Raw genomic sequence first — 21,808 nt, 5'->3', positions numbered from 1 at the left:
CACAGCACCTCTGTTGAGTTAGTAATAGTACTTATTATTTTTAGTTTGCTGATTTATGATGTCCATAAAATGTGAACAATGTGAACAATACCAGTTATTTCAGATTTAACAGATTCCGAAAGCAATGTTTGATATTAACTCGGCTTGGCATAGCTGGCATTATGGATAGTAGTACCCTTTTTAGTACTTGCTCTGAGCACGACGTCCGATACAGAAATCAAACCGAACAAAGTCGAACTGTAGATAAGTTAAAAATACTTAAAAATACTGAAAACATGCGTTAATCTTCAACATTTAGACAGACATTTCTAAAAACTCTATATTAGAGTCTGGTGTATTTTGCAACAGCACTGCTTCAAGCCAGCAATCACGAGGCAATAATAACAAGGAAATTAGATTAAAAAATACAATGGTACAGAAGTGGCATAATTTCTTTCGGTGTTTGGGTTCCGGTCTCCCGCCAAGTATTTCCTGATTTTCAGAAGAAGAAGAGATATAAGCACAATGGTTTGATTGATTTAGTTGGTTGTGGCTAGGGACCACTTCTCTAGTATACATTAAATATGACAAGGTTGACAAAATTGTGTAATTGCAAGTTTTGCAGGAACAAATGTTGAGTGAATAATGTAAAAGATGTCTTCCTCTCATGTCGCCTAGTAACCTGGTTTCTTGTATGTGAATGTGATGAATAACATAGTCTGTCCGCTACTGTCAGGTGACCCCTGCACTGTGTCGTCTCAACTGGAGCTGCAGGAAGCGTTACGTCTCTATGAACTCAACAAAGACTCTGAGCTCATTATCCACGGTGAGCCTGCTGCTTTTCACGTGGACTATTTAAAACACAATATGTAGAGTTTGGGGTTTAACCATTAGGATGTTCTTGCTACTGTAAGGGGTCAGTAAGGGGTGATTCATAATTTGGACAGTAAGAGGTCCTGATAGGAAGTCTTTTATCGCTGACTCTTTGCTCTATCCAGAAGGGGGAGATAAAGAGGAGAAAATGTAGTTTAAAAAAAACAGTATTACCCAGTATGGACTAACCCTTATTATATGGACTGTATATGGATAAATGCTGAGTACCGTGTGTGTGTTTGTTTATGGGTTATAATTATATGTTGTTGTTTTTTTTTATTTAATATTATTACTTATGTAAACAAATATTTATACAATGTATTATAACATTTGTAAATAAGTGGCTGCTCTAGACATGAGTTAAATATTGATATTTATTCCATAGAAGGAAAATGATCCACAAAGTAAAAGCTACCTCAGTTTAAACTTAGAAATGATATTAACAAGCAAACAAACAATAGTATAGCCCATAATGGCCAAAAAGCTGTCAGTAATTATAAGGATATGTTCATGCAACATGATCACGAATGTGCAATAGATCTTTACTTGGAGTTTCTCTCTGAGAAAAAACGGTTCCTTTAAGGTTCCATTTGTTTTTCTAATTGTCAAGCCACAAAAATGCAAATTACATGCACTGACCCATGTAAACAACATTATTTCCTCTACTGACATCTGTCAGTGTGGCCTTGAGCTAGTTCACTTTGATTGCTAGTCAAGGCTAAATGGGTTGTATGTGGGATTGTACAGCATTTGATTGACAGTCTCTGTGTGTGTACCTTTTCTGGTACGAACACTACCCTGTCAGGACCAAGAGTCCCCAAGGAGTCCAAAACATGGTCCTGATGAGGTAGTACCTCATTTCTGAGGAACTGGTTAAGTTTAGGTCTAAGATTTGAATTGTAGTTAAGTTAGGGTTAGACATTAACTGGTTAACGTAAAGCATAAATGCTTTGTTCCAGCTGTCCGAATGATTGTAAGTCAAAGCAGTGTCCTCAGAAGCATATCTGTGCAAACTCCTGTGTGTGTTGGTGTATGCTTGTGTTGTGTTTGTGTGTGTAAGCATGTAACCTAGGGCTTGCCATGATGGGGGCTGTGTGCTTAATGTAAAGTTTTAATCACATCAGAGGTGAAGGGTCAAGAGTACAGTGAATGTCGGATGCTAGCGTGATGGCAGACGGTGAAGGGAGGGAGTGGAGGGTTGAATAGAGGATGCCGCGGGGGGTCGCTGGGTCTGCTTGTTAACGAGCTCGTCGGCCTACGCCTACATCAGACAAATTTTTTTTTTTTTTTTCCCCAGTGTTTCCATGTATACCAGAGAAACCTGGCATGCCTTGTCCAGGAGAAGACAGTGAGTAAAAACATTTACTTGATCAATTGGCTCCAAAATTAAATTCTACAAATACAAAATCACACATATATATATACACACAGATGAAGCTCTCTATTTTCCTCTTCAGAATCCATATATCGGCGAGGAGCTCGGCGCTGGAGGAAACTTTACTATGCCAGTGGTCACGCTTTTCAGGCCAAACGCTTCAACAGGGTGAGACGTGACACTGAATAAATTGACACTCTGTTTTGATTTTTTTTTCATTATGTTGCTAAATTATTAGAATGTGGAAAATGTGAGAAGTAGGTTAAAGGCGCCATCTGTAACAATGAGGCCAAAAACTGTTACTACACTCAAAATCAAAACACTGCTGCGATTCGTATCCGCCTCCCACTCCACCCCTCCCTTCCAGAGTCAATGTTGCCAGAGCGGTTGACATGTAACTCCGTCAGCAACTATGTATTATAAATTATGGTAACATTAGCTGTTGACTAGGGATGGATATATCAGATGGAATAACTTTATGCATAATATTTGACAGAACTGTCCTTCATTTTTGCCTCCCGTTTTACAATGTTATATAGCAGGGCTGCCAACTTCTGAGAAAACCTTAGAGTGAGACATCGTGGCAAATTACCACCACACACCCAATATATTTATTTATGGTAATATTTTATCCATGCAAGCTTATTAATGCTTTTTTATGTTGACACTGTCTGGAATTAATCCTACAACCTTCCCAACACAAGTCCACCTATTTAACCACTCGGCTACCGCTATTATCCTCTATTATTCTCTTACCATTAGGTACTGCAACTGCCGCTGCAGCCCGCGCCGAGCAGAACCAGCCGCAGCCGCTGACAGAACAGAACTGTCGGTGGTCGGTGCGGCAGGGGTTGTGGCTCCAGGCAGAACCCCCGCCGTACCGAAGCGGCGGTATGGCAGCCGCACTCGACAGTCGAGCTATGATGCCAACTTAGTTAGCCAAGCTGAACTTAATTGTCCAGGAGAAGAGTCCATTCTGCATCCGTTTTGAAATTCCTCTCAGCTTTAAACTCTCTCCACTGTTCAAGAGCATGTCCTATATAGACCCTCGCTTTGCCGCAAACTTTGTTGGCGTTTTTGACATTCATACCGAGGTCTTTTAGGTTTCCTTTCGTTTCGTTTCAATTGTAGCTATGTAACTGGAAACCCATGGCTGCTCAACAGCTGAGACTCTACTGACTGCTATGATTGGTAGATGGCGCGTCATGCCAAAATATAATTTCAAAACATAAACAAACTTTCCGGTGCGGAAAATATTTTTTTTTACTAGTTTTGTTGCTGAGTTCAGTATGTTATATGAACATTATTCCTGGTCCTCTGTGACATATTAGGAGGATTTTATGGCCAGTTGCTTTACATTTATTACATAATGCACCTTTAATCTTCCCATAGACCTCCCTTTAGATAGAGTTCTCAATTCTATAAGTAAGCACATTTTAAAGCTTACATATGAACAACTGCCCCTTAGTAATCTGTCTGTGCACAGATTTGTTGAGTAAGAATGCATAGTGACACAGAACAATAGTTTTTGTAGGATTTTATTGTAGATCAGCAGGATTACACACTGTGGTTCTGCTGCTCTTCAGCATTACCTTGAATATATGAGCCTATTTGTGCTGATGATTTTTCTCCATCCATCTCCCTGACCAGCGAGCACATTGTGCCATCTGCACGGACAGAATCTGGGGTCTGGGTAGACAAGGCTACAAATGCATCAACTGCAAACTGCTGGTGCACAAGAAATGCCATAAACTGGTGACAGTGGAGTGTGGCAGAGCGTGTGGTTTTCAGGTGAGGGCTGTGAACAAATGACACACTCACAAGCATGATTGTGATTGTGAGTGTGAACGGGCTTATTTCTGTTCTAATACAGACACTGCAACATTGTTTTCTGTTTGTTTGCTGCTCAAACTAAATGTTGAATGTTGTTGTTTAGGAACCAATCATGCAAGGTCCACCATCCAGTCAATTAGACCAAACTGAACAGCCTGGTAAGCACACACATGCAAATACAATAGAAAACATGTCAGTATGGAACTCAACATCAAACAGTGAGGTGTATGGTTGGTGTGGGAATGTTTGCACTTCTGAAACATTCATGCACATTTTGTTTTTGCAATCGGTGTAGTTTTGGGTCCTTTTTTTTTTATCATGTTCTTAAATGTATTTTGAATGTGTTGTCTTGAAAACGTTAAACCTATTCCCTGTAGTTTTTAACCAACATTCCTAAGGGGCTCTATTAGTCGCTCTTTTCGTACAGATCATCTGTGGCTTCAACATCCAAGTTACTTTATTCTTTTGGAATATTGAAACCAGACTCCCAAGATCCACATGTATTGTGAATAAGAAGGTCTTAATCAGTCAGACTTGAGAGTTTGCAGTAGATGTAACTCTAATAGGAGTAAATATTTGTTGTAGTATTTTCAGTTGATATTGCATGCTAGTGCATATTGACAACAGTAGCAGTGTGGTGTATGGGGGATTGAGTGAGGGAGAGAAACACTTTTATTGAAGGATCATGTCATTTTGTTCAAGTGTGACTCCCTGATGTATTATTTATAAGAGCTTTTGAATGACAGAGGAATAATATGGCACGGATCGCACTTGTTAGTTATGTTACTAGACTTAGTCTAGTCAGGTGATTCAGTCTGACTGAAATGAGAAAGCTTAGGACCCTTGTTAATATTGTTGAGGGATTCTGCTGAAGAACCACCTGCATAATTGTAGGGTGACATTATGGAACCATGACTAGAGCGGTGTCTAATTGCATCTGCGTAATGGGTTTCTGTCGGATAATGCTTAAGCTTATAGTTGTTTGTGATGTAAGAAGACTCATCGATCCATCGTTTCTTTTAATAATTTATCTACAAAATATTTACTGAACATTATTAATGTGTGTTGTTTTAAATATTCTTGTTTTGTTATAACAAGCATGCATTTTTTTTTTTCTAACCAAAGAGAAATAAATATTTTTAGCCCTGCAATGCTGTGAACAAAGATTCAGACTGTCTCTCATCTACTTTTTCTCACCACTCCTATTATTCTCCCCCCTCTTGCCTCTCCCTCTCCTTCTGTGTGCATCTCACTCTGTCTGTCACATTCTCTCGTCTCTCAGGGCCTCAGAATAAAGACTCAAGAGAAAGCTTGACTTACGATGGAGAGGAGAAGGAGGTGAGCGAGAAGTCTTTCAAACACCCATGTACTGTATGACTCACCGACTGTCAACCTGTCAAACTGACAAGATGTATATATACCTGTCTGTGTGGGTGAATATTTATGGAATGTGTCCCATATTTGTGTTAGGAGGAGAAAGAATAGGATCACCTGTAATTGGAAGCAGGTTTTGTTTTTGCTATTACGTGCATTTGGGTTAACCCTCCTCTACCTGCTGTGAATGTGTTATATCCCAAGCCTGCAGGCACTTGTGCAGTGCTGTGGATATTGATTTCCTTCACTGGAGCTAATAAAGTAACCTTTTATCAAAGCTCTTAACACCGAAAGGCTGATTAATGGCCCATTGTGTAATTTGGGTTTAGAATGGGGGTTTGTTGAACGAAGCAGGAGAGCCAGAGATGGATAAAGAATGGATTGAGTTGGACACAGATGGACGGAGATAAAAGAGAGCAAGCTAAATGAGCGTATTTACGGTTCCATGTCTGACTCTGGGGAAGGTGGGTTGACATGTGCAAGGAGGATAGATGGATAACCACTGGAAATGGCTCCCTGCAGAACAGATTACAGGAGAGAAGGGATAAGAGAGGAGGATAGGTGAGAAAGTAGTCAAGGGGTAGTTGGGTTTAGAGTAGTAGTATTATTGTTATACAGAAAGTGCTTCATGTAATGTAGGCATCAAAATGGCGTTTAATAAAGACAGGAAAGTCATTATCAAGATTTATTTTCAAGAGGTGGAGCTCTGAGCAGCCAAAATCTAATTTACAAAATCACCCGCCTGCCCAAACCAAATCACCACTCCTATCACTTGTTCTATAAAAAATTATGTTGAGAAAGATTGATGTGCTTAAATGTCACAAATTTGGCTTGTTTACCGTTTGTACAACACTCGTCTTTTTCCCCTCCATTATTGCCACACAGGCACGGAGCAGTAGAGACATGGGGAAATCGCCTTCAAGTCTGGGCCTGGCAGACTTCGATCTGCTAAGGGTGATCGGCAGAGGCAGCTACGCCAAGGTGCTGTTGGTGCAGCTGAAAAAGACGGAGCGCATCTATGCCATGAAGGTGGTCAAGAAGGAGCTGGTCAATGACGATGAGGTAAACCAGAAAAGAAGTAAACACTGCTAATGCCTCATGCACTAGTGAAATCATTTTTGGTACATGATTACAGTGGTCCCTCGTTAACCTCGGGGGTTAGGTTCTAAAAAATAACCCGCAATAGGCAAAATCCGCGAAGTAAGTTGGCTTTATTTTTTACAATTATTATATGTGTTTTAAGGCTGTAAGAGCCCACTTCATATTGTTTTCTCAGACAGGAATGAACATTTTCTCACATTTCTCTCTTGTTTAAACACTGTCAAAAAACCTTTGTAGATTTTAAAACATAAGTACAGTATTATCTGTCGCGGGGGCAGCAGTCTGAGAAGGGACGCCCAGACCTCCCTCTCGCAGGACACTTTCTCCTCCCTGGGTCATGCCCAGAACACCTCCCAAGGGAGGCGTCCAGGGGGCATCCGATACAGATGCCCTAACCACCTTAGCTGGCTCCTTTCGATGTGGAGGAGCAGTGGCTCTACTCCGAGCTCCTCCCGGGTGACAGAGCTCCTCACCCTATCTCTAAGGGAGCGCTCCGCCACCCTGCGGAGAAAAATTATTTCAGCCGATTGTATCCGGGATCTTGTTCTTTCGGTCATAACCCAAAGTTCATGACCATAGGTGAGGGTAGGAACGTAGATTTACCAGTAAATCGAGAGCTTTGCCTTTCGGCTCAGCTCCTTCTTCACCATAACAGACCGATACAACGACTGCATTACTGCGGCCGCTGGCCCGATCTGCCTGTCAATCTCACGCTCCATCCTTTCCTCACTCGTGAACCCATTAAATTTAAATTTGTTATTTGTAAAAGTTATCATATTTATTTATTGGAAAATTTTTATATTTTTATTTCTCAAACAAATGTTTTAGCCTGAAAACAGGTTTTAATCTTGGGTTTCATTCTACTCCTCCTTGAACTGCCACCTTATCATGGTGGAGGGGTTTGAGTATCCGTATGCTTCTAGGAGCTATGTTGTCTGGGGCTTAATGCCCCTGGTAGGGTCTCCCATGGCAAACACAAACCCTGAGGCTAGGCCTGTCGCGTTATTCAATAAATCAATTAATCGCACGATAATTAAAATTAGCTGGATCATTTTTCTGGCCGCGATAAATGCCATTTGCATGCTTTTTTGTTTTCCCCGTCTCTCTCTCTCTCCCTCTCTCTCTCGGGTCCTAAAGTGTGTGAAATTTGATGTAGTATGCATGCCAGGTGGCTAGGTGGCGCTGTGAAGCACTGCCATACAATAACACCAGGAGCGCGCGCATGCGCTGAAACTTCCTTATACTTCTCTCTAGTAGCGCCTAGTAGGCCACAGTCGAAAACCAAAACATTGACTTGGCGTAATTGTTGAAATGACTCCTGGATAGGTATCAGAGCAGCTAAGGCGACTTGAATGTCCGACTGATGGATCCTAATCCACATGTTTGTTGTTGTTTGTCTGTACTGCACATGGATCTGACGTCAGCGTACAGGAGGATAGCCAGCGTGACGACGCTGAAGTTGGCACCACATTTGCCCCCGGTTCTCTTTAGAGAACCTGAGGCGAATGTGGTGCCAACTTCAGCGTCGTACCAGCGTGAGCAGCTCAGAAAACACTTTTGCGTTTTCAACCCTTTAGACGGGAACACGACAGCGGAGCGTTTTTAAGATTTCCACTCTGGAGGGTGGGTTAATTTTTTTGCGTTTTTAAGCCCCAAAAACGCCGTAGCCGTCTAAACGAAAGGCACATCTGATAAAATATTTTGTCGGTTTCACCCGGGAGCGTTTCCGTGTAAAGCCAGAGTAACGATGAGTGAACCCTCATGTCAGTCACTTGTCAGTCGCATGGTGTGTGGGGAGGCGGGACTCCTGGTGTAGCCTACCACAGCAGAGTGCAGCTAACCCATTTTATTTATTGCTTTTGCTTGTAATTTATTGTGTTCTAGTGTTAAATATTCTTTATAAAATAAAAGTTTATTTCTCTTTGAAAAGGTGTACCTGCATTATTATACCATTATCATTGTATTAGATGAAAATTATCTCAGAACAACAATATTATCGATTATCGCAATAATTTCTGAGACAATTTATTGTCCAGCAAAATTTGTTATCGTGACAGGCCTACCTGAGGCTTCAAAATATGAGTTGAGATTCATATGCGTGGACGTCACAACTAGTTACCACTTACATTTTACATTTTGCGTCCTCTGTTTGTTACAATCTCTAATCTTTGATTAGATGTCACTTTATTCTTAGAGGGTTAGTCAAAGGTGCAGTCATCAGTCTTTGGTTACTGCTGTGTATAGTGTAATTATCACAGTCAGTGCAGGCTCTTATTCATAGCACAATGAAGATTGGTGATCATTTGTCTCACACAGAGTTAAGTTGACAGTCCTCTTTGAAGCCATCAGTCTTCCGAAGATGGTGTAGATAAACCATCACGTCTTCACAAATTGATTGAGGTGAACACACATATCGGCACAGCCTGCGGCAATGAGAGTAGTTAGCCTTGATTAGATGCACTTAGAGTGATTGACAAATTCACAAGTGCCTGTCGATCAATGGCCAAGTGTTGCTGTCCCTGTCCTATCAACGTGAGCAGCATCTAAGTCCAGACATATTATCAACAAAGCCATCGATATAGGCCTGCTGCCTCTGTTGGCTCAGCCTTTTTCTCCTGCAGGTGACCACCAGACACAAGAAAACCTCAGGCTCTGTAGCATGGTCGATTAAGCTGTGCTTATTCTGCTTTTATAAGTTCAAGGGTATGATGTCAAAATGATAGCTGATTGATGTTTGGGTGTGTCTTTGTGTGTTTCTCCTCCAGGACATTGACTGGGTTCAGACAGAAAAGCATGTCTTTGAGCAGGCTTCTAATCATCCCTTCTTGGTGGGCCTACACTCCTGTTTCCAGACAGAGAGCAGGTGATGGCATTTTCCTCCTGTTCAAGCCACATGGTTTCTTCACAGCTTCAGAGAGTTGGCCAGAATGTGGTAAAAAAAATAATCAGATAATTAAAATGGACCACGTTCAAACCACATTCTTTTAAAAAGTAAAACATTGCAGTTTTGTTAACTGTGTTTTTTATGAGAGCTCTGTGTTGGAAAAACACATTTGGTTTGATACATTTTTGCTGTGGGTTTAAGATGGGTTATCAAAAAGAGGGATTTCATTATTTGTGGATATTGAGCACCTGTAAAAAGAGATAAACCATAGAAATAGAACAGGATTAGAAACTGTATCTTTAATTTGACTTTGGTTCTGTGGTCAGTGTATATTTTTGAAAATAATTTCTAGCCTTTCAAAGAAGATCAGAATTAACTCTACTAGAAAAAAGCAGTTTGGGTCTCTTGATTTCTTGTGCCCATCCAGCTTAAATATCATCTTATTTGGTGATTAAGGTTCTGTGTAAAAGAATTAGTGGTATCTTAGACAACTCTTACCCTCTCTTCTCCGAGTGCGTCAGAGACCTACAGTGACCTTCTTTTCACTTCTCCTCACTTAAATTATCTTCATTGATTCATTCAGTGGGTTTGGCTTTATGTGGGTGGAGCCACTTTTCCACAAAATTTGAACTAGATGTGCATTCATTTTGTAGAACATGGCAGTGCAAGATTGTGTCTTCTGTAAAACAACGCTCTTGCCTAAAGTACACTCAACAAAAATATAAATGCGCATATATACATATATATATATAAATACACATATATATACATATATACATACACACATATATATGTATATATATATATGTATGTGAGGGAGAGACAGGAGGCAGAGAGGTGGGGAATGGCATGCAGGAAAGTTTGCTTGGTGCGGGATTCGAACCGGGGTCACCTGCAGCGAGGACTTTAGCCTCAGCATATGGGGCAGGTCAGGTGCTCTACCATCTGAGCTAAACACTGCCCCAACTTGTAGTTATTGTTATGTGACAAAACAGAGCAACTATCCAAAAATAACAGTACAACTTTATCAATAAAGTGGCTTTAATTTGCGAGCATTAGGATCAATTTCAAAACAAAAGTCCTGGAGTAATGACAGGAAGAACACAATGGGGGCCGATGATCCAAATTCACAAACTTCCATAACGTGTGTGTCCACTGTTAGCCTCACGCAGAGCGGTACACCGGCGACGCATAGACATCACCAGGTTGTCGATCGTGGCCTGGGGGATGTTGTCCCATTCCTCCTGCAGAGACACTTGAAGTCAGCGGCCTTTCTGGGGAACTGGAACTGGAACTAGTGTTGTGTTGAAAGAACTGATCTTTTGAGTGAACGAACTGACTGGGATCACTTCATGGACTGATTTGTTTCTTTGTTCATTCAGTTGAGCTCAGCAGCGAGCGTGGTGGCCGGGAGTGGAACTGCGTGTTCTGTGAATCACTCGTGAAGCCGTTCGCCGACGCCGTCACTCACTCGTGAATCTTCGGCACACACACACACACTCGCCCCCTTACACATGTAATGGGGCGCACACAGAGAACTGGAGAACTGTGGCTGAGGACGTGAATCTTGTTCGCGAACGTACTGACACAGAACTGTGGCTGAGGACATGAATCTTGTACACGAACATACTGACACGCAGAACTGTGGCTGAGGATGTGAATCTCCTTTGCGAATATACTGACACAGGAGAACTGTAGGCTGAGGAGGTGAATCCTGTTCACGCTGTCACTCACTCACTGACCCATGCACGTACTGACACAAACTGAACTGTGGCATGAGGAGGTGAATTTCCCTGTCACTCACTCATTTACCCGCGAACGTACTGCACTCAGAGAGGACGTGAGTCACGTAGCAGGGCACTGAGCTCCTGCTAAGCACTGAACACTCCGTTGAACAAATCTTTTGAACAAATCATTTTAATGAACGGATTCTAGGGATTCAGTACACTCAAATGATCTGCCGATCCCATCACTAACTGGAACCCGCTGGCGGACACGCCTATCCAGAACATCCCAAAGGTGTTCGATAGGTGACATGTCTGGTGAACACGGCGCAGTGTTGTTTTTGACAACCATCTTAGATTTTAGAACCGAACAATTTTATTTCAAAGCAATTACATACTTAAAAAAACATTATGAGTATTTTTAATCTCTGCCAATAAACCCCTGTTAACGTCACATAATGGATGGATGGAACTAATTATGTATTTAAGTGAATTAAAGTAACATTGGTTTTCCATCATCTTCTTTTACAGACTCTTTTTTGTTATTGAATATGTGAATGGTGGAGATCTCATGTTTCACATGCAGAGACAAAGGAAGCTCCCAGAAGAACATGCCAGGTAGAGTCATGAAAACGAATAAGACTGATGTCATGGAATTTCTCTTTGTGAGCAAATGTGATTCTAAAAAAAAAAAAAAAACTGTCCATTGCGTTTTGTTATCAGATTCTACTCAGCAGAGATAAGTCTTGCTCTCAACTACCTCCATGAGCGAGGAATCATCTACAGAGACCTGAAACTGGACAATGTGCTGCTGGACTCAGAAGGACACATCAAACTTACAGACTATGGCATGTGCAAGGTGCGGTTTGCAATTCACCGGAGGCACTTGGTGATATCATAATGGATAAAGGACCTACTCACTGCACAAGTGTCAGTTTACGGCGCAAATTAGATGATCACGTCTGATAATCCTTTTTGTTTTTGCAGGAGGGCTTGAGACCAGGTGATACAACGAGCACTTTCTGTGGTACACCTAATTACATTGCCCCCGAAATACTCCGAGGAGAGGATTACGGTGAGTGTTACAACACACAAGCACTTAACCAGAAATCTGAGTTGCTGTAAAGCAGAATATGAGGAATTATGCAGGAATATCCAAGACACTGTCTGCAGTGGCAGTTATGCATGTGCAGTGGGTGCAATACCTGAGTAATGTATTTGAATTGTAATTCAAATACTTAATAAATTAATAAATAATAAATACTATAAAAAGTGGTCCTATCGCACATAATATGCAGTTATACAGTGGTATGCAAAAGTTTGGGCACCCCTGTAAATTTTCATGATTTTCCTTTAAAAATCGTTAGTTGTTTGGATAAGAAATTTCAGTTGAATATATCATATAGGAGACAAACACAGTGGTATTTGAGAAGTGAAATAAAGTTTATATGATTTACAGAAAGTGTGCAAGAATTATTTAAACAAAATAATTTCAGGCACCCTTGTAATTTTATTGATTTCAATACCTTTAGCACTAATTATTGGAACTCAAAATTGGTTTGGTAACCTCAGTGACCCTTGACCTCAATACACAGGTGATTCCCATCATGAGAAAGGGTATTTAAGGAGGCCAATTTTAAGTGTTTCTCCTCTTTGCATCTTCTCTGAACACGGGAGCCTTAAAACAACTCTCAAATGACAAAACAAAACAATGATTGTTCAACATCATGGTTTGGGGAAGGATACAGAAAGCTATCTCGGAGATTTAAGCTCTCAGTTTCAACTGTGGGGAACATTGTGAGGAATTGAAGACCAAAACACCGTTCTAGTTGAGGCCCGAAGTGGCAGACCAAGAAAAATCTCTGATAAGCAGAGGCGAGGGATGGTGAGAAAAGTCCCACAGACCAGCTCCAAAGACCTACAACATCATCTTGCCGCAGATGCTGTGCATCCTTCAACTATTCAGCGCACTTTACACAAGGAGATGCTGTATGGAAGAGTAATGCAGAAAAAGACTTTTCTCTGCACTCACCACAAACGCTTGAGTCGCTTGAGGTTTGCTAAAGCACATTTGGACAAGCCAGCTTCATTTTGGAAAAAGGTGCTGTGGACTGATGAAACTAAAATAGAGTTATTTGGGCAAAACAATGGGCAGAAAAAGAACACAGCATTCCAAGAAAAACACTTGCTACCTACACTAAAATTTGGTGGCAGTTCCATCATGCTGTGGGTCTGTGTGGCCAGTGCAGGGACTGGTAATCTTGTTAAAGTTGGGGTCGCATGGATTCCACTCAATATCAGCAGATTCTGGAAGACGATGTCCAGGAATCAGTGACAAGTTTGAAGTTGTGCTGGGGCTGGATCTTTCAACAAGACAACGACCCTAAACAATGCTCAAAATCTACTAAGGCATTCATGCAGAGGAAGAAATACAACGTTCTGGAATGACCATCTCAGTCCCCAGACCTGAATATTATTGAACATTTGTGGTGTGATTTAAAGCGGGCTGTCCATGCTCGGAAACCATCAAACCTGACTGAACTGAAGATGTTTTGTAAAGAAGAATGGTCCAAAATACCTTCCGCCAGAATCCAGACTCTAATTGGAAGCTATAGGAAGCATTTAGAGGCTGTTATTTCTGCAAAAGGAGCACAAAATGTTTCTTATGTGGTGCCTAAACTTATGCACGTCTGATTTTGTTTAAATACTTCTTGCACATTTTCTGTAAGTCATATAAACTTTATTTCACTTCTCAAATATCACTGTGCTTGTCTCCTATATGATATATTTAACTGAAATGTCTTATTCAAACAACCAATGATTTATAAAGGAAAATCACAAAAATGTACAGGGATGCCCAGACTTTTGCATACGACTGTATGTGAGTTATGGAGGTCTACTTACATACATTAACTTATTTTTATGGTCAAAAACCTCCTAATTGCTGGAAACGAGCTGATAGAAAGCTCTCCTCACTGAAGCTCTTGTCAGCCACGCTGTTTCAGACTGAAATCTCACACCCAGAAGACACTGTGTTGTGATTGGCCAGCCAACGACAGCTTTCCCAACGGTCTTGTGATTGGCCACCCTCTGAAATGGTGGATGCACTGCTACTCGTTATCAAAACAGCTTTCACAAATGGCTTTGTCACGACTCCCCACCGCAGTCCCTTTTACGACTTTGACCTGGAGTCAGACCCAGAGTCAGAAGACACTGTCGCTCGTGAAACGCCTCCACAACTGACATTCTTCTTCTGCGGTACAATGTACGCAATCGGATGTGCCAGGACTAGTGCTTGGACCTGGAGGAGCCGCTGTTTAGGAGAAATGCTGTTTACGTAACCGGACCGGGTTTTTTCAGAAATTTCACAGAACCCGAGATTACAATTCAATACACAGTCTCAGCAGTGGCTGAACTGTTTGTTTCGAACGTTAAGGGCTTCTTAAACAAGGCAATGACGCAGATACACACACAGACAAAAAACAGTGTTAATTGGAACTTCCGTTCTAGGTCCACTTTCAGAAGAATTATTATGTAAAAAAAACATCGAAATAAAGAAGAAGAAGAAAAAAAATATTCACATACAAGAAGCTGCAAAATCGTAGAGCTTGTTTTAATTTTGTAAGAAAATAAACACTCAAACAAATTAACCAGATACCTGAATAGTTGGTGATTAATTTAGTAATCAATCGATAATCGATTTATCATGACACTCTTAATCTGAGGCGAAGCATTGTCTAATGAATGTTTCTTCTGTCACAGCTTTATTCTCATATGATTTTTCAACTGAATGAATGAATGGATGTTGGATAATATGTATGATATTTTACAGCTGTTGAATGCAAATGTTAGGTGTAGTTGTGTGAACTGAAACAGCTTCTACATTATAAGTGAGTGCTTCTCATCTACTAACACATCTATAACAGCAAGCCAATAAAAATAGAAAAAAAGAGCTCCCTGGTTACCAAAAATTGGTATCATAGCAACAAGGTTCACTGTTCAAGGATCATACCAGTGTTTTTGCATGTTAAGTTTTTTTCTCCCCAAATACAATAAGCCTTTTTTTTTCTCCAAAGTCGACACATTATGAAATGAAGAGGGATAAATTCTGAAATGAAAAATGGCTCAACTTTATCTGCTTTGTTGTCATGGTTATTTAAGATACTGGCCTTCTATCACTCTAATTGCATCATGGGCATGCATATGTAATCCTTTTTGATGCACTATAATAATTTGACCCAGTGGTACCATATCTAGAAAAATAATCCAGCTAAAGTTTTATTTTAATGGCAACTTGAAATTGAAAACAGTTAATTTCATAAATAAAAAAAACAACCTCTTGGTCCTGCTATTTAAATCCTTGTTATATACTTTTTTTTTTTTTAGTCATACATTGTGTTGAGTTCAGTAATTAGTTGGGATGGGACTTTCCGACAAAACAAAGACAATCGACACATGCGCACTCAACAAAAAAAAAAAAGGTTCAAGTCAAACAAGGTTAAAAATCCTGTGAACGAAAAGGTTCACAGGATGCACTGTGGTGGACACCAGGGCAGCACACTTTCTCCGCTGGCACGGCAATATTGGACATTCCAGCCATGTTTTTGAACCTAAAATGAAGTAGTACAGTATAGAATATTTTCCAACCCCGCATTGCTGCTGTTGCTGCTGCTGTAAAAAAAAAATTGACACGTGGTAAGGGAATGACAACGTTTTGAGAGTCAATTGTCGAAATTGACTCTCAAAACGTTGTCATTCCCCTCCCTAGTAATTAGTCATTAATTTTGATATTTTTTGTCTTTTGGTTATTACCATGAATCTTAATTTCTTGTCTGTAAATCACTTGTCACTATAAATTGCTATGTAATTAAGGTTCGAATTATTATTATTATTACATTATATCAGTAAAACAAATTTAATTACACACATGTAACTAGGTTTTCATCGGCTCTTCTACACAGCCAATGATCATTGAAATTATTTGTGTATTTATTTATTTAGTGTGCAGCAGCTGAAGTTGTTTCTGAGGTGGTGGGTGAGCAGTGCACTTAACAGCTGTCTTGTAAGGTCAAACAGGTTTACTCCTCAAGGTCACATGCTTATAACCCACCGGTTTTTCTATCCATAGTTTGCTCTGTCTTTAGTTTAAAAAAAAAAAAAACGTAAGTATGGTACTGGCTTTATTATTTTGCTCACCTGGTCTGCTGCGTCTCTGTTTTCAGCTGAACCTCTGCTGCAGAGCTGCTGCTGTTATGTAGGTACTGAAGGGTGTGCCTTTTGATAATTACTGTAAAATGTGCTTTTAATACTGTAATTCTCCTCTATACTCCACTAAATGCCAGGACTGTTCAGTATGAAGCTGTGCATGCTGAACATATTTCACAAGAAAGCTTTGTCAAATAAAAATAAAGAATGGAATCAGGGAACTGAAATGGCAGAGTGTGATGGATATAGATGTGGAAACTGGTGATAGAAAACAGAAAACAGCCACAAGGCTTACTCATGAAAGATGCACCAGAGATAAAGGAAACTCTACCTTTCCAAACGACATTCCACAAAGCTGATGCACTGCTGTAGGCACAAGTTAACAATGCTGTCCCTAAAACAAATTTTGTATTTACAGCCCAAAAATGACTATGAAGTGTTGGGTATTGTTTTATTTGCTTCACTTAAGGGCAAAATACATGCATTGGTTTATTGTTGGTAATAAATAATCCTTTGTGTGTGTGTGTGTCTTCAGGGTTCAGTGTGGACTGGTGGGCGTTGGGTGTGCTGATGTTCGAGATGATGGCGGGCCGGTCGCCCTTCGACATCGTCGGAAGTTCTGACAACCCAGATCAAAACACAGAAGACTACCTCTTCCAAGGTAACACACACAGAGCTGAGATTTACAACTGGGGGGGTTCAACAGCTCCGTGGAAGCATGTAACACCTTTGTATTGACACCTCTGGTGGCTACTTCACTCAGCACTAGGTATATACCATCTGTTATTGGGAGATGTGTGAATACGTGTGTGTCTTTGTCTGTCACAGTACAGTGCATGACAAATGTGTCTTGGATAGATGTGAATTCAAACTCACCATTTACACAGCTACCACAGTCTCAGATTTCAAAACAATGTATTATTAATTCTTCATCGAAACAATCTTCTTTGTACACCATGTTCAGTGATGGCCCACAGAATTGAACTCATAACTGCAGCAATGTCAGTGCTATCTTATGTAATGTTAGTCTCTTGGGGCTTGTGTTTCTCACTCTCCTCTTCTTGTGTGTGCTCTCTTATCTCCCCTTTCCTTTAACCTCCTGCAGTTATATTGGAAAAACAGATCAGAATTCCCCGCTCATTGTCAGTCAAAGCGGCCAGTGTTCTCAAGGGATTCCTCAATAAGGTAAGAAAGGGTCAGACAAGCAATCTCAAACAGGGTTGGCTCCTGATTGCCCTATTAGAAATGAGAATATTACAGCATCAGTCAGACTAAAGCCCAATTTATACTTCTGCGTAAAGTGCTCTGCGTAGGCTACGTAGAGACTCTGCGTCGACGCAGAACCTGTCGAAGAGCCTCTGCGTCGTCTCCGGGTGCACGGAATATTTTTTAAGTGTCCGTCACTCCGTCAAGGGACTACGGAGACGGCAAGAGCTGCGATTGGTCCTCAGGACAGGCTGAGCGAAGCTGCTCTGTGCCGGCTCTCAGTGCGCTCCGGGCGTCCTGACAGAGGCGGAGCTGATCCCCGCCGATAACGCCGCTGCCGAACTATAAATACGTCATATCTTAACACACACAGCACATGTTTAGACTCTAAATGGCCAATTTCTCGCCTCAAATTATCTTAAAACTGCGTTCCGTCACACAGAAAAGTGAGAAACGGCCACTGTTTCAACAACAACAGTCTTTCTCTCTCTTTCTTTCTCGGACGCCATTGCTCACTGTAGCCAGAAGCACAACAACCTTGCGCAGCGACCCCTACTGATCGGGCGGGAAATTGCAGCGAGTGTCCGTCACCACGACGCAGAAGTATAAATGCTCGAGGCGTCTCCGTGGTGACGCAGACGGATAACGCATACGCAGTCGGAGAAGTATAATGTGGCCTTAAGGCTGAATCCCAATTCCACCCCTTAGCCCTCCCCCTTCCCCCTACCCCTTTGTCGGAGTTCCCCTCGACCTTCAAAACAGAGTTGAGGGTGCTAGGGGTACGAACGTTCCCCTAAGAAATAAGACACACCTCCATTGCGTCGATGCTTGTTGATGTAGCAATCCAAAAATGCCGTCCTCACAAGTAATGTCTGTTGCCTGGGCTATTTTTCAGTTTTTACGACTGTCAGCTGCTAACCAATGACATCGGCGGCGACACTGACGTGAGGAGTGTTCCCAAACACAATTACAGCGACTGCAGACCCGCTGCATTACCATAGCCACACACACACACATGCACACACACACACGGTGCCGAGGGAGAAAGCTGCTCGCAGACAGAGCGGAGTAGAGCGGGGAAGGAATCTCCTGTTCTGTCCTGAAGACGTAACTGTGCACTCCGGCACAATTTGTTAATGTTAAAAAAATAGCGATAGCAGCTAGCTAACCACTTATGAAACTAACGCCGGGATAGCATCGGCTACGACTAGCTAGTAATTCAAAACAAACTTGTATTGATTCCATGTATTTGGACAGCCAAACCAAAACCCTGTTCTTAACCTTAACCATATCCAGTTAATGCCTAACCTTTAACCTTAACCTAAATACAGATCTTAGCCCAAATGTCAATCTAAATGTAACCAGTTCCTCGGAGATGAGGTTCTGCATCATTAGGACCAGGTATTGGTCTCCATGAGAACTACTGGTTTTGACACGGTCAGTGTTTATGCCAGAAAAGGTCTTAAAGAACATCACTCCCTTTTGCACGTCTTGCAAATGATCTTTCCCCTGAAACAATTACTCGATTAATCGATTCTTAATCGATTACTAAATTAATTGTCAACTATTTTGATAATCGATTAATTGGTTTGAAGATTTCATTATTGAAACAAGTTTTCTGATTGTTTCAGCTTCTTAAATGTGAATATATTCTTCATTTATTTGCTCCATACCACAAAGAAATCATTAAACTTTAATAATTTTTTATTAACGTTCGAGAATATAATACTTTCCAGGTTTGACAAACACTGATCAACATTTTTTAACTTTTTCAGACATTTGATGGACCAAAGGATTACTCGATTAATTGTGAAAATAATACACAGATGATTCGATTATGAAAGTAATCCTTAAATATAGCCCTAATCCTCTCTCATTCTCTCTCATCCTTAGGATCCTAAGGAGCGTCTAGGCTGTCATCCTCAGACAGGCTTCGCCGACATAATGGGTCACCCATTCTTCCGAAACGTGGACTGGGATCTTGTGAGTCATCCATTTTCAGTCTTTCTCCACCACCTGACTTTTTTTAATTGCCTCATGATTTTTGTCCTCGTTTCTAATGAAAGGAATCACTGTTAGTTCCTTTTGGCTGCCAAATAAGTCAAAATCAATCGCACATATTGATCCTGCAGAGAAAGAAAAACAATTCTTCGAGACATGAGGTCACCTCCTCTCTCTCTTCATCTATCCCTGCAGGTGTAAACCCTGTCAAAACTCATGGATAATAGCAATGAGATGAGACAGAAAAAGATAGAAACAAGCAGGTCTGATAGAAGAAAGACATTAAGAGACACACTGAGACAGAAAGTTAAGAGAATGAAATGATTGAAAGGCACAAAGACGGAAAAGCAAACTGAGCTCAAGTTTCAACTTCTGCATGTGCATATCCTGTTTATTAATAGCCATTGAATGGTGTAACAGCAATGTATTTAATTAATAATTCAAGTGTCATTGTTAACCATAACCATTCAATCATTTTGACTTAGTTGTTCAAGAAATATTTAAAGTTTTTTGTGAAATGATAATGAATACCATTAAGCTTTGATAAAGTTCAGTAATCTCTGAGATTATTTTCTGAAGTTGTGGTTTGTGTAGCATTACGCACAATTATTGCATCCTGCATTTGTTGGAATAAAGACAAAGTCTCCAAACAAAGATATGTACGATGAAATGTGAACAGTTTCTCATTGTCATAATGTCCTATTTAAAAGTCACACAATGGTGTGACAAGACAGACCCGTTCTGCTTGAAACTAGCAAAACCAGAATAAGAGAAGTGTCGCTGACAGCAGGATACCAGGATTTTTGTTTTTTGTGGTCAAGTAATCAGTTAATCATTGTGATTAATTTATCAAACATACAGTATATCTTTAAGAAATGGCCTTTTTACCTTGTCAATATTAATGTGTGTGTGTGTGTGTGTGTGTGTGTGTGTGTGTGTGTGTGTGTGTGTGTGTGTGTGTGTGTGTGTGTGTGTGTGTGTGTGTGTGTGTGTGTGTGTGTGTGTGTGTGTGTGTGTGTGTGTGTGTGTGTGTGTGTGTGTGTGTGTGTGTGTGTGTGTGTGTGTGTGTGTGTGTACATATGTATGTATGTATGTATGTATATGTATGTATATATGTATGTATATATGTATATATATGTATGTACGTATATATGTATATATATGTATGTACGTATATATGTATATATATGTATGTACGTATATATGTATATATATGTATGTACGTATATATATGTATGTACGTATATATATGTATGAACGTATATATGTATATATATGTATGTACGTATATATGTATATATATGTATGTACGTATATATGTATATATATGTATGTACGTATATATGTATGTACATACATACATATATACGTACATACATACATACATATATACGTACATACATACATACATATATACGTACATACATACATATATACGTACATACATACATATATACATATATACGTACATACATATACGTACGTACATACATATATATACACGTACATACATATATACATACATATATACGTACATACATATATATGTATGTATATATGTATGTACGTATATATGTATGTATATATGTATGTACGTATATATGTATATATATGTATGTACGTATATATGTATATATATATGTATGTGCGTATATATGTATGTATATATATGTATGTACGTATATATGTATGTATATATGTGTATGTACGTGTATATATATGTATGTACGTACGTATATGTATGTACGTATATATGTATATATGTATGTATGTATGTACGTATGTATGTATGTACGTATATATATATGTATGTATGTATGTACGTATATATGTATATATGTATGTACGTATATATGTATGTACGTATATATGTATATATGTATGTACGTATATATGTATATATGTGTATATACGTATATATGTATATGTATGTATTCATACTACAATAAATATACATATATATGTATATATATATATATATGTATATTTATTGTAGTATGAATGAAAATAGGAAATTGTAGTATGAATGTAATGTAGAATGTTAGTATGTGCAAATTTGCTACTTGTTTTATTTTGCAGTAGTCTTATCATATTATTATCTTTTAAAAAAAAAAAAGTCAGCAGAGAAAAGGTGAGTGTGGCTTATGGAACTCGTTTGACCTCTAAAGGCAGACAGACATGACCTGAACAAATGAGCAGACACACACACACACAGGTGGATGACATAAAGGACAGACAGACAGCCTGACCTTC

The 21,808-nt window shown here is 39.9% G+C and overlaps 1 protein-coding gene across 1 annotated transcript in view; it reads left to right on the top strand.

Moving 5' to 3' along the window:
* The window catches only part of prkci (protein kinase C, iota), a 33,638-nt gene that overhangs the window by 8,884 nt on the left and 2,946 nt on the right, over positions 1-21,808 (top strand). The window contains exons 3-16 of the mRNA XM_083908180.1: positions 716-805; positions 2,150-2,200; positions 2,310-2,395; positions 3,878-4,018; positions 4,164-4,218; positions 5,343-5,398; positions 6,320-6,496; positions 9,301-9,398; positions 11,675-11,761; positions 11,867-12,002; positions 12,131-12,218; positions 16,884-17,009; positions 17,454-17,533; positions 19,448-19,537. Coding sequence (XP_083764306.1) covers positions 716-805; positions 2,150-2,200; positions 2,310-2,395; positions 3,878-4,018; positions 4,164-4,218; positions 5,343-5,398; positions 6,320-6,496; positions 9,301-9,398; positions 11,675-11,761; positions 11,867-12,002; positions 12,131-12,218; positions 16,884-17,009; positions 17,454-17,533; positions 19,448-19,537 — 1,361 coding nt within the window. The remainder of the gene's footprint in view (positions 1-715; positions 806-2,149; positions 2,201-2,309; positions 2,396-3,877; positions 4,019-4,163; positions 4,219-5,342; positions 5,399-6,319; positions 6,497-9,300; positions 9,399-11,674; positions 11,762-11,866; positions 12,003-12,130; positions 12,219-16,883; positions 17,010-17,453; positions 17,534-19,447; positions 19,538-21,808) is intronic.

Source organism: Microchirus variegatus (assembly GCF_963457635.1).
Source record: "Microchirus variegatus genome assembly, chromosome: 21".
In the NCBI taxonomy this organism is placed as follows: Eukaryota; Metazoa; Chordata; class Actinopteri; order Pleuronectiformes; family Soleidae; genus Microchirus; species Microchirus variegatus.
This window is presented reverse-complemented; position numbering and strand designations above follow the sequence as displayed.